Consider the following 12073-nt stretch of genomic DNA (forward strand, 5'->3'; position numbering starts at 1 on the left):
GCGCGGCCCGACACCCACCTCTGCCCTCGTCCGGCGGCCTGGGCGTCGGCGCGGCGCTCACACGTCCTTCCAGGCTCAGGGGGTCAGTTTTTCTTCCTTCCAACTTTCTGATGTTGCTCGTGCTCCCTTTCGAGGGACTGCGACAAAAGGAGGAGGATGTTGCCTGGTTAGTTTTCCCGCCCCGGGGACCCAGGAGCCCTCCACGCACCTGCACTTCTGGATGACCAGGCGGAAAGAACGGGAACAAAATCCACCTGCTTCCTGGTAAGTCGGAGATGGTCTTTGATTTTCCGGGGTGGGGGGACTTTCTCTTTTCAGCTCTGCTCTATGGGTTATTTCCTAAGCCCCCGTCCCGTCCCTCGGACGACCAGACGTGCTTATATAGGAAACAGAAAACTAAAGTAACGAAGTCGTGCGTGACTTTGGGAACAAAGTAAGACTAACAGGAGAGAAGGCCCGTGAAGGCAGCCTGAGGGCCGGGGCCCGAACCGAGCGTGTGTCTATGCATCGTGAGCTGCGCCCGGGCACCGGACGCCGACGTCTGAATCACGACTGTCAGGGAAACCTGGCGGCTGACTGTCACCTACACCAGCAGCGCCCGGGGGAGGGGGTGCCCGAGCTGGCCCGCGGGGATGGAGCCTCCAGCATGTAATGCCGGAGGCCAGGCCGACCCAGGGGGCTCGGAGCAAATCCCCAGCGGGGAAGCTCCGGGAAGGGGCCGGGTGCAGGCGGTGGTGCGCGCCCGGTGGCCGAGTGGAGGCGCCGGCGGTCCCCTCACCTGGAGCTGGGCGGCGCCGGCAGGGGCAGGCTCTGGGACTGCTCCAGGACTCGGTGCTGGCTGGCTTCTGTGGGAGGGATGCACAGACCCCACGCTGCAGGCCGGGCCTCCAGCGTCACGGCGCCTCCGAGAGCCAGGGGTTGGGGTGCTGCGGACACGTGCGAGGGCGCTGGCGGCCAGACCCCTTACCTCTGCAGGCCTGCAGCTGGCCGGTCAGCACCTTGCGGATCTCGCTCACCCACGCGGCTTTGACCTCCGGGGTCGGCGCCTGTGCCCGGGAGGAAGGCCGAGGTAAGGACGCACGTCCCCTGAAAACACCGCGAGCTTCTGAGGATGACGCGGGGAACTGAGAACGAGGGCTCCGCCCCGGAGGTAGGAGGACGGTCCCCCTGCCTTGAGGCGGTGCCCCGGGCGTGACAGGAGGGTCCCTGGGCCACGCCGATGGCGGGTTGACCATCTGGCCACCAGCTTTGCACCCTTGCTGGCATCCGACTTGGTGGAAGCCCGGGGCACAGACAGCCCGTTGAGAGCACGTTCTCTGGGAAGTGGCCCCTGGGCTTGTTGTAGGTGACATGGATGACGGGAGTCAGACCCTGAAGGTGGGCTCTCAACTCCCAGGGCGAGAGGGGAGCAGCACATGCCGCCTGCGGGGTGACGGTGACAGGCGGGCCGCTGGATGCCGGAGAAGCGGGTCCCGGCAGTGTCTGGGGCGGGCCTGCGTCACCGCCGTGGGCCTGGCGGTGCTGGCGGGCGGCAGTGACTGCGCGCCGTGGCCACCACACCCCGCACGGCTGCCGGTGCGTCTGGGTGTGAGTGGCGCTGGGCTCACCCGGGCGCGGGGGCACGCATGGCCTCCCACCTCCGGCACCAGTGCGGCAGGGGCTCGGGGCCTGACAGCCCGGTCATGTGTGTGAGCGTGGCCCAGGGGCACCGGCCAGGCACACACGCACCCGTGCTCCCGCCACGCCCTTGGAGCACCCTACCCTCGGTCCCTGTGCCTCCTCCCGGGCCCAGGGCAGCGCCCCTAAGTGGCTTCTCGGTGGTAAAGCTGCACGGAAGAGTCTCGACACCAGCTCTGGCCGCAAGCCTTTCCGACGCGTCCGCGGCGCCCACCTGTACGATGTACACCTCCTCCCGGGCGTTGTACCAGATCTCGAACTTCCTCCCGTCGCCCTTCACGTTCTCGGTTATGCCCACAGCCGCCATCTGACCGCGTCAAGCAGGGAGACGGCTCGTGAGTGTGCGGGGCCCCCGTCCCTGGGAGGTGGTGGGGCGCGTCCAAGGCGAGGGAAGTGGTTTTGGGGTGGGGGCCGAGGACGCCTGGGCGCCCGGACTCCCACACCCAGAGGTCAGAGGGGCCGCGCCCGTGGGGACCTGGGCCCGGCTGCCGACCGTGTGCGGGGACGCAGGCTCACTCACGTTCAGGGACTGCTTGTAGCTGTAGGAAGGCGCCTTCTCGTACCCCTCCCCGTTCTCCTCCCTCTTCTTGCAGAAGAGCACGGCCTTCTCGTGCAGGAAGAGGTGCCGCTGCATGGGCTTGAACCGGGCCAGGTCCTTCACCTTGGCGTGGCCCCTCTTGTGGTCCGTCCAGACGCTGAAGGAGCCCTGCATCAGCAGCTTCCCCAGGTCACTCAGGTTCCCCTAAGGCCGGACGGACATGGGGCCTTACGTGCGTGTCACTGAGCGGAGGCTGCCTGCCCGGGAGCTGCTTCCTGTAGGCTTGGGGACAGTGGAACTATGGGGACAGGACCCAGCGGTGGCTGGGGGCCAGGGAGGGTGGACAGGGAGCACGGGGGCCTTCCGGCAGGAAGCGGGCCCTCCACGCTGTCCAAGCCCGCGGGACGCACAGCTGGACCCCGAGTGCCAAGGAGGGGCCGGCGAGGCCCATCCACTGAGACAAAAGTCCCATCTGCTGGGGGTGGGAGGCTGTGCATGCCGAGGTCGGGGCATGCGGGTGTCAGAGTGTGTGGGTGCAGGGTGTGCAGAGGACGGGGGGGGCGTGGTGTGGGTGTGGGAGGCCTGTGGGAGGCTGTGCATGCGGGTGTGGGGGTGTGTGGGTGCGGGGTGTACGGAAGACTGTGAGGAGCATGTGCATGCAGGGGTGTGTGGGGGGGTGTGTGCATGCAGGGGCGTGTGAGAGGCTGTGCGTGTGGGGGCGGGGGGCTGTGGGGGCATGCAGGAGGCTGTGTGTGGGTGCAGGGCTATGCGTGTGCAGGGGACACATGGGAGGCTGTGCGTGTGGGTGTGGGGTGTGCGGGTGTAGGAGGGTGGGTTGGGGGCATGTGGGAAGTCCTTGTACCTTCCCCAATCTTGCCCGATCCTAACACTGCTTAAAAATAGTCTACGAACTAAAGCAACAGCGAGCAGGGACAGACTCACAGAGACAGCATGACTGGATGGGCCTAATGCGGCCACTGGGCCTGACCTTCGTGCCTGCCTGGTACCAGTCGCCAGCCCACAAGCGCTATGGCACAGAGACTGCCCCCAGGGCCCTGGCCCTCGGGGCCCCTGCACTGACGTGGAGGCTCCCAGGCCCCCCTGCGCCCCAGACGCACGCCCCGTGCGGGTGAATACGCCCGCACATGGACGTCCCCGGGCACAGCTTGCACCCGGTGGGGGCCGTCAGCAGGCCCCTTGGCGGGACGGGGGGCCCTTACGTCATAGCCGGTGACGGCGATCAGGTGCATGGAGTCGTTCACGGCCTTGAGGATGCCCAGGATGGAGCCCAGCGCCTCCTGCAGGTCCTCGGCCCCCTCGCAGCTCTTGCTGTATTTCAGCATCTCCTGGGGGACAAGGCTGAGTTCAGGCACCCGCAGGGCACTGGACGCTCTGGCCTGGGTGCCTGTGCGTGGACCCTCAGGACGCACGGCCTGGCTCCCTGCGCAGCTGGCACTGCGGACGAGACCGCTTGTGGGTCTGCCCAGGGCGCGGGCCTCAGGTCAGCTCGGGAAGCCGCCCCCATGCCCGTGGCCCCGCACCTCACTCCCAAGAATCCTGCCCAACGTGGTGGACAGGGGTGCCCCCGGGCCAGCGGGCGGGGCCTGGACGGGGCAAGGCCCCTGGTGAAGCTCACGCCTTCCCGCCCCTTGACCTGTTTCCTCTTTCTCCCCAGCCCAGCACCCCCAAACGTGGGACATGCCCTTCACGTCCACGAGCTGGCGCGCTCAGGCCAGCCCTGCAGGGAGGACCGCCTGTGGGCGCAGGGCCCAGGGCGAGTGTGTGCTTCCCGAGTCTGCCCACCTGGTCACCTCTGTGTCCCCGCACCCTCCCCCGCCAACGATGGCCAGCACACAGTGAGCCCCACCCTCCCACAGGTCTGTGAAGAGCCAGGGCCCCACGGGGGTGGGGGCTGGGAGGGCGCCTGGCACGTCACCTTGAGCAGCAGCTGGTACTTGGTGATCCTCTGCACCGGCTTCAGCAGGTAGGAGTCGAGGCTCAGCTTGTGGTCCAGCTTCCTCTGGCATTCCTGCAAGTCCCAGAAACTGCTTTACAGGGTCCCCCGGTCCCCGAGTGACCGCCGGCCAGCGAGGAGGCCGCGCGCCGGGGTCCCCAGACGCACCTGGAAGAACGGGCAGTCGGAGCACTGTCTCCACAGGCTCTCGGAGCGAGGCTTGTTCTGACAGTATCTCTCGTAGATCTGGAACTCGGCCATCTGGGCGGGCACGGAGCGCATGTCACAGAGCGCCCCCGCCAGGCCCCGGCGGCCCCTGCCCCGCCTCCGCCTCGGCCGCACAACGGCCCCACGAGGGTCGCCGCGCAGGGCTGCCTCTCACGCAGGTTAGCACCACGCGGCTGGCTTGGTGCCGGGAGGAGAGAAACTGAAAGCCCCAACTTTCCAGGGAAAGAAGGCACGGGACTTGGGCGCGACCCTGCGTGGGCACCAGGCCCGCCTGCAGGTCTGTCAGGACACGGAGCCCTACTGCGGGGTCCGCCCTAGACGGTGCACCCAGACCTAGAAGCTGCATTCCCAGGCAGACCCCGGGGGGCTGATGCTGCTGGCCAGGGCCCCCCTGAGAACCTCTGACCTACAGTGACCCACCCCAGTTCTCAAACAGCACCCACAAGTGTCCCAGCGACCAGGCGGGGTCGGAGCCCAGCTGGGCCCCTTCTTCCTTCCGCTCGCGGTGACCTGGCACAGTTTCTATCTCATTTTGTGAAAATGGCTTCACTTTCGCTACATTTCCCATGTGCCAAGCTGGACTTAGCACGCCAGGCCTCTCCCGCCGCTTCTGCCTGGACGGGGGGACTGTCCGCGGTCAGAGGGAGAAAGGGGTGACCCATCCCACGCCTGCTCATGGGGGGGGCGGTGACAGAAAAGACCAGACACGACACAGGCACCAGCTGGAGAAGGTTCAGCTCCACGTAACGTGTGGATCGAGATGGACGCTTCACAAATCTGGCATTTTGAGAAGCTGGTGTCTTAAAGTTTTCCCTGTTCTGAACTTTTTGATTTGAGAGAAAAATATTCTTTGGCCTTCCAGAAAGTATCTCATCCACTCAGGCAAACTGGGAACAAACTGAAACTTTGTCATCTCAGTTGGTTCACAGAAGGAGACTGTGACAGGGTTTAAACTCATTATTGGGGCGCCTGGGGGCTCAGTCGGTGAAGCGCCCAACTTCACTCAGGGCATGGTCTCACAGTCTGTGGGTTCGAGCCCCGAGTCGGGCTCTGTGCTGGCAGCTCCGAGCCTGGAACCTGCTTTGGAGTCTGTCTCCCTCTCTGCCCCTCCCCCGCTCACACACACACTCCTCTCTCTCAAAAATAAACATTAAAGTCGTCATTATGGTAACAAGTAAGGCACCGTCAAGCACACACTGAAAAAGCACATACCCTTTCCAGAAAACACCTTCCAACCAGCTCTGGGCAGTCAATGTAGTTTTCCAGCTCCCTCAGGAATATTCTAGACAAAGAAAGTTTGCATTAGGTCATGTGATGAGCAACCCAAAGGAGACGCTCCCTGTAACCAATCAACAGCCACTATTTTCCAGATGACTCATTTCTGAGTCCGGGCGGTCGCTCCGGGGCCCGGGCTGCAGCAAGCTCTGGCCCCTTCGTGGGTCCCTCCGTGTTTCTGGCATCGGTGTTCACACAGACCTCACGACAGCTCCTGTCCAACAGACAGACTGACGCGGGGCCCAGCTGTGAAGACCCGCCCACAGCCAGGGAGCGCTGCCCCAGGGACCCTCCGGGGGCCCAGCCCGAGCCTGCGGTGAAGCCTGCCGGTATGGGGAGCTCCCGGGGTTCACAACACGAGCACCGCGCCTCGGGGCCGCCAGGGCCCAGCGCTGAGGCCTGGGTGACCACCGACATGTGCCTCTTTTGCGGAAAGGGGTGGGGCCCGGGGGCGGGCTGCAGACCGGTGCCTCCTCTGTGAGCCAGTGGGTGACAGATGCCAGTGGCCGCGAGACGAAAGCATGCGGTCAGACACAAGTGCCGTGCGCCCCCAGAAGCCCAGAGGAGGAGAGCCGTGCCATCTGCCCGTCCCTCCACGTGCACCCTGCGTCACCTCCTCACATCCTGCCCCACCATCCCCACAACTCCCAGCAGCTGCAGAAGGACCCTGTGCTGCCCCCGGAGCCACAGCGCCCGCGGACGGCGCTCATGAGGGGAGAAGGGCAGGACGGAGTGTCTGCCGTCGCCTCCTTTTCAACATCGGGCTTGGGAACGAAACACGGGGGGCGAGGCTGGGGCCCAGCGCTCGTGCCCAGCGGACCGGCCCCTGCTGGCCGGCGGGGGAGCTCGGGCCTCGGGCACGACGGCCCCCAGCCCGCTGGTCCCGGCTCGCTGCAGGGGGAGGCTCGGGGGGCAGGCGCGCCCAGCAGGGGTGGGCAGGGGAGGGCCTGACCTGTTGTGGAAGTGGTAAATCTCTTCCATGTTTCCAAACAGGACGTCCTTCTTGGTCTGGAGGCCGGGTGAGACGAGGTGCGCCATCAGTGGGCTGTCCAGCTCGGCTGCGTAGCCCTGCGTGGAGCAGAGGGGTCGGGACGTGGCCTCAGCCACAGGCTCCAGGGACGTGGGCAGGGGACGCGTTTCTCGGGTTTTAGAAAGCGAGTCCTCCCGGCTTCCTTCACTGGCCGTTTCCGGGACAACCACCAGGTGCCGACCGACATGCATGAGGTGCGAACAGCACCGTGGGCTTGGGGGGTCTGTCCCGCTGCCTCCAACTTTGAGAATTCACAGGACTTGTATGAAGGGGAGAAATCTCGGGGGTACTTGGTGACTCGTTTCAGTGTCTACGCCCCTGGAACCACCACCCAGACGAAGATCCGGAACATTCCAGGGACCAGAAGCCCCCTGCCCTGCTGGCAGCAGCTCCGGGGGCCTCCACTCTGCATCTCCCCCCCACCCAGATGGTTTAGCTCCTCCTGAAAGCAAGTCACACACAGCCTCCCGCTCCAGCCGGGCCCCTAGGGCGGACAGGTGCTCTTCCCCCTGCTGGAGCAGGTCCCTGACTGCTGCCCCTCAGTCTCCTGGTCCCTGGTCCTGCCAGTAGGGCTACGGGAGTAAAGCTGCCACCATCCTCTCACCCGTGCTGCGTGGGGTGGGCGGACCTACAGGTCCTGGGGCGCCCCCCCCCCCCCCCGTGCAGGCTCACCTCCGGGTCATAGCCACACCCTTCCCCCCCTCCACAGGCTCACCTCCGGGTCATAGTCTCCCCCCCCCCACCCCACCCCCGCAGGCTCACCTCCAGGACACAGAGCAGCTCCTCCACATATACCCGTTCCGTGTCCAAGAGCTCATTCATCACATGCCTGTGAGCGGGGCACGGACAGCGGAGAAAGCATTAGAGCAGGAAGGGGTGCAGAGAGAAGACCCTCAGAGCAGGGGTGGGTGGGAACAGAGAGAGGGCGCCCAGCAAGTGGGAGGAACAGGGAGCCCGCCAGGGGGTGGTCGGCACTGCTCCGCGCCCGTCTCTGGTGAATCAGCCTTGTCACCTGGGGCCGGAGAAAGGGGGACACGAGCCATTTCAGATCCCGAGTCCCGTGTGTGGACGCAGGACGACAGGCTTCTCTAGGGGAAGCCAGCGCAGGCCTGGCCCCGGATGTGGACTGCATGTCTGTCCGTGGTGCGGCGCACCCGTGTCCACACAATGAGGCCAGCCTTGGAGCAGAGCCGCCTTGCTCCCCAGCTCGGGCTTGTTTGGGCTCAGACTCTCCGTGGCCAAAGGCTCCGTGCAACAGGGTCACACCTGCCATGCCTGGACCAGAGCCACTCACCTCCGCAAGACGGCCAGGTTCTCCTCCTCGTCCCCCGTGGAGCTGCCCCGGCCCTGCCGGCTCTCGCTCATTTCACTCTGGGGAGAGAGGGGCACGAGGGGCATTGAGCCTTCAGACCCCAGAAGGCTCAGCCTGATGTCCCGACTTCAAGAAGCCCCACCTCGTTCCCCACCAGGGCAGGGATCGGAGGTCCCACGGCACAGGCGCGGCAGGGGGAGCCCGGCGGGGCTGGACCGCGAGGGCGGGCAGCTGTGGGGATGGCCTGGACGGGGCCTCACCTTGGCCCTCCTGTAGGGCCCTCTCCGGAGCACGCCGCCCTCAAACGTGTTCTCAGAGGCTCTCCGGCCACCTGGTGGGGAAAGAAACGGAGGGGAGTTTGGCTTCGGGCCTGACCGCCTGGAGGGGGAGACTGCCTGGGAGCACCTGCGGTTGTTAGCCTTAACTTTCAGAGAGAAAAGGAGCAAGGCCGCCAGGAAGGGCGAGGAAAGCAGAGAAAACACGGAGAGAGAGGTGAGCCGGAAGATGGAGGGCCACCGGGCTGGCATGGAGTCCAAGAGCATGAGGCACCCGGACACCGCTGGGCCAGGGCCAAGGCCCCCTCTGATGGGTGCCACGTGCTGCGGCAGGGGGCGGGTGGGGGCCGGCTCCCCAGGGCTCTCACCAGCTTGCGGCCCACTTGCCAAAGCCCTGAGGTGGATGGCGGGCAGGTGCCACTTCGGGAGGGGCTCTGAGGAGCCCGGGGGCGGGGGCGCTACTGCGGGGGCTCTGGGCTGCGGTCAGAGGTGCAGAAGGAGGACTAGTTTGGCAACAGCCCTGAGGACAGCGGGGCAGAGACCGGAGTCGGGGGAAAAGCCCCTTGACAGCTAGCGGATGCTCTAGTCTATGGGCCACGCTGCCTCTGCCCCAACCATCGGGCACACACCAGCCCGGCGCCAATAAAACTTTAGAAGCTGGGCGAGGGTCCACGGGGGAGGGGAGGGCGGTGGACGTGCACACCTGGGGAGGGGCAGGGTGACTTCGAGAGTGCCTCCGGCCGGGGGGCCACCGGTTGCACAGGCCGCATCTGCTTGGCCGCCAGCTTCTTCAGGCTGGCCTGTCTCCGGTGGAACATCTCCTCCATGCCCTCCTGCTTCTGGAAGACCTTCTGCACGTGCTCCTGAGGGGGGCAGGGGTGCAGCTGGTGAGCAAGGCACACCAGCCACGGGAGAGGCCTGTGCTCCTTAGGGGCTGGGCTGTGGCACCGCCAGCCAGCCGCTCAGAGCGATCCTGCACTCCCCCGACCCTATGCCGCACCTGATCCCCTCCCCCGCCTTCCACCCCTCCCCCACCGCAGTGACCCTACACTCCTCCCCCCAACCTCCCACCCCCCGCAGCTTCAGGACCCTGGACCTGGCCCCCTCCCCCAACGCCATCCCCACTGCAGGAGGGAGGGGTGGGACCCGGGGAAATGTGGGACCAGCAGCTCTGAGGAGAGTCAGCTGGAAGGGAGGGTCACACGGTCCCCACATGTCCCCTGGGTGAAGGGCACGACCCTGTGGGCACCCCAGGGGTGCAGGCAGCTGGATGGGTGGCAGTGGGGGCTGAGGTCAGCGCGATGTGCAGTGGGGCACGCAGGAGCCGGGGCACTGGGGCATGGGATGGGGGGTGCCCCCACTGGTGCTCTTGCAGGGGAAGACCCCAGGGGCGGGAGGCCCCCCGATGATGGAATCCGGTGCTGAAAGGGCAGCTGAGCCCCAGACACCTAGGGTCCTGTGAGAGCTCAGGGCGGGGCCCTCACCGTGGGCACGGGTCCCGCTTACCATCAGGTCTGCGGTGAGGATGGATTCGTAGTCCTGGTAGATCCTGTCAAGCTCCTGGATCTTGTTTTCCGCGCCAGTCTCTAGAAACTTCTCGATCTCCTGGAGGGCTGCCTCGGCACCTTCCTGGGACTGGCACTTGTCCACAGGCTGCGAGGCCAGCAGGTAGACCCCCTCGTCACACCACTTCAGCGACTGGGCACGCCAAGCGCGGCAGAGGGAGAGAGCGGCACCGTCAGAGGCTGGGTCTCGGTGCGTGTGTGTTCAGCACGCTCGGCCCGCGCCCTCCCGCCCCGCCTGCGCCACCGCGCTTCCCGGAAGCCTGCTGCCCGGCGGCCTGGGGCCATGCGCTCACACGGCGCACAGAGGGGCCAAGGGCCAGAATTTCTGGTCCTTGGAAAGATCTGTTAGCTGCAGCAAGTGAGTTCTAGAAATGGGCGTCGGTGACTGGCTGGGCCTTGAGAGGGGCCCACGGCCGGCCGGGCGCAGGCCAGCTTCCAGCCAGTGACTGTGGGCCCCAAGGGGCCCGGGCAGGGGTCTTACCGCCTCCAGGAGGCCGTGCAGCTCCAGGGACTTGCTGAGCAGCCCCCTCCTCCTCCCGACCTCGGCGGCGAACTGGTCGCACAGGTGCTGGAGCTCCAGGCACTTGGGGCGGATGGAGTCCACGGCGTAGTGCTTGCTGTCGATGAGCCGCCCGCCCTCCCCGGCCAGCGTGCGTGCCCGCTCCACAGCCGCCTGTGTGGGAGCCGCCCCCCCCCACGGGTCAGCCTGCGTCCATGAGGGTGGGGCCGGCGGGCGGGGGGGGGGGAGGGCGGGGCTTGGTCCCCCCACCCGAGGATGCCCCTGTTCCCGCGCCCTCCCAAGCGGCCCCGGCGGTGCCCGCCCACAGCCCTTACGCCGGACTTCTCCTCGAAGCTGGCGAGGTCCTTCAGGAGGTGCTCCGCGTGGGCCAGGCTGTTGCCCACGTCCGTGAAGGCCGCTATCTTCTGGGCCAGCGCGTCTAAGGAGGCTTTGACCTGGAAGACGGGAGGGCCGGGAGACCCAGGCCCACGTCAGGTATGGAGGGCCTGCCCGAAGCAGGAGACGGGGAGGCGAGAAGAGCCGGGTCCTCCCAGGAAACTGGATAGAGGGACGCGTCCTCCATGTGACAAGGAGCACCCACACAAGTCCCGCAGCCGAATGACAGCTGTGACATCAAGGAGAACATCGAGCAGGTCTAGGTCACGAAACCGGCGCCAGAGCAGAATCAGCAAACACGCAAAAAATACAAACACAGATAACCAAGAACGCAAGGCGGAAACGGAAAGAATCAGGCTGTCCCTGCTTGCACGTGACCTGCTCATCCCGACAGAAAATCCCAACTCCTACAAAACCACTCCTGGAGAAAGTGAGATCAGCAAGGTTTCTGGACACAAGATAAACACAAAAAGCAGTTGTGTTTCTATATATGACAATGCACACACAAACACCAACACCAAAAACACCATTTTTACGATTGCTTAAGAATGAACTACTTAAGTGTAAGTCCTACAGAACATGACCTGAAATGGTTTGCTGAAAACTCTACAGCACCGATGCAAAAATCTAGGACCATCTAAATCCAAGGTGAGACAGACCTACTGTGCTCCCTGATGGGGAGACTCGACGTAGGAAAGACTCGACTCTCCCAAATACAGGTTTGCTGCCGTTCCTGCCGACCCCCGGCAGAGCCACGCCGGCACAGACAAGAGTGTGCGGCGCCAATGCGGCCGGCCAAGGGATTAGAGAAGCTGAGCCAATTCTGGGAGAGAAACCCGGACTTCAAGACTCACCAAGTAGCCCTGGTCACGGAGGCCACACAGTGCTGATGATGGAGGGCATGCAGACCCAGAAATAATCCCCTGCCGACCTGCCCCACTGATTTCTGACCAAAGGGGAAAGCCAGTCCCAGGGAGAAGAGACAGCCGACAAGGGCACCAGACCCCCTGGACATCCCGAGATTAAAGACTGGAGCGCCTGGGGGCTCAGTCGGTGAGCGTCCGACCTTGGCTCAGGTCATGATCTCACGGTTCGTGGGTTCGGGCCCTGCACTGGGATCTATGCTGACAGCTGGGAGCCTGGATCCTGCTTTAGATTCTGTGTCTCCCTGTCTCTTCCCCGCCCCACTGCTCACATTCTGTCTCTTTCTCTCAAAAATTAATAAAATTGTTAAAAAAAAAAAAAACCTGAACCAGGACCTGATTCTCACGCTACACAAAAGTTAACTCAAAACGAATCATGACTTACACGTAAAACTATAAAG

General features: G+C 64.9%; 1 protein-coding gene across 7 annotated transcripts in view; it reads right to left on the reverse strand.

Annotated features, from left to right (window-relative positions):
• The window catches only part of MCF2L (MCF.2 cell line derived transforming sequence like), a 75598-nt gene that overhangs the window by 5256 nt on the left and 58269 nt on the right, over positions 1 to 12073 (reverse strand). For all 7 annotated transcript variants that reach the window (XM_029936423.1, XM_029936418.1, XM_029936422.1 and 4 more), the window contains 17 exons: positions 10689 to 10808; positions 10336 to 10527; positions 9796 to 9987; positions 8993 to 9152; positions 8275 to 8345; positions 7997 to 8073; positions 7465 to 7531; positions 6625 to 6740; positions 5610 to 5679; positions 4338 to 4430; positions 4152 to 4244; positions 3436 to 3561; positions 2198 to 2419; positions 1892 to 1984; positions 968 to 1046; positions 779 to 845; positions 19 to 137 (listed from right to left, as the gene is read on the reverse strand). In XM_029936423.1, coding sequence (XP_029792283.1) covers positions 19 to 137; positions 779 to 845; positions 968 to 1046; positions 1892 to 1984; positions 2198 to 2419; positions 3436 to 3561; positions 4152 to 4244; positions 4338 to 4430; positions 5610 to 5679; positions 6625 to 6740; positions 7465 to 7531; positions 7997 to 8073; positions 8275 to 8345; positions 8993 to 9152; positions 9796 to 9987; positions 10336 to 10527; positions 10689 to 10808 — 1957 coding nt within the window. The remainder of the gene's footprint in view (positions 1 to 18; positions 138 to 778; positions 846 to 967; positions 1047 to 1891; positions 1985 to 2197; positions 2420 to 3435; positions 3562 to 4151; positions 4245 to 4337; positions 4431 to 5609; positions 5680 to 6624; positions 6741 to 7464; positions 7532 to 7996; positions 8074 to 8274; positions 8346 to 8992; positions 9153 to 9795; positions 9988 to 10335; positions 10528 to 10688; positions 10809 to 12073) is intronic.

The sequence above is a fragment of the Suricata suricatta genome, chromosome 4, assembly GCF_006229205.1.
Source record: "Suricata suricatta isolate VVHF042 chromosome 4, meerkat_22Aug2017_6uvM2_HiC, whole genome shotgun sequence".
NCBI classification, from domain to species: Eukaryota; Metazoa; Chordata; class Mammalia; order Carnivora; family Herpestidae; genus Suricata; species Suricata suricatta.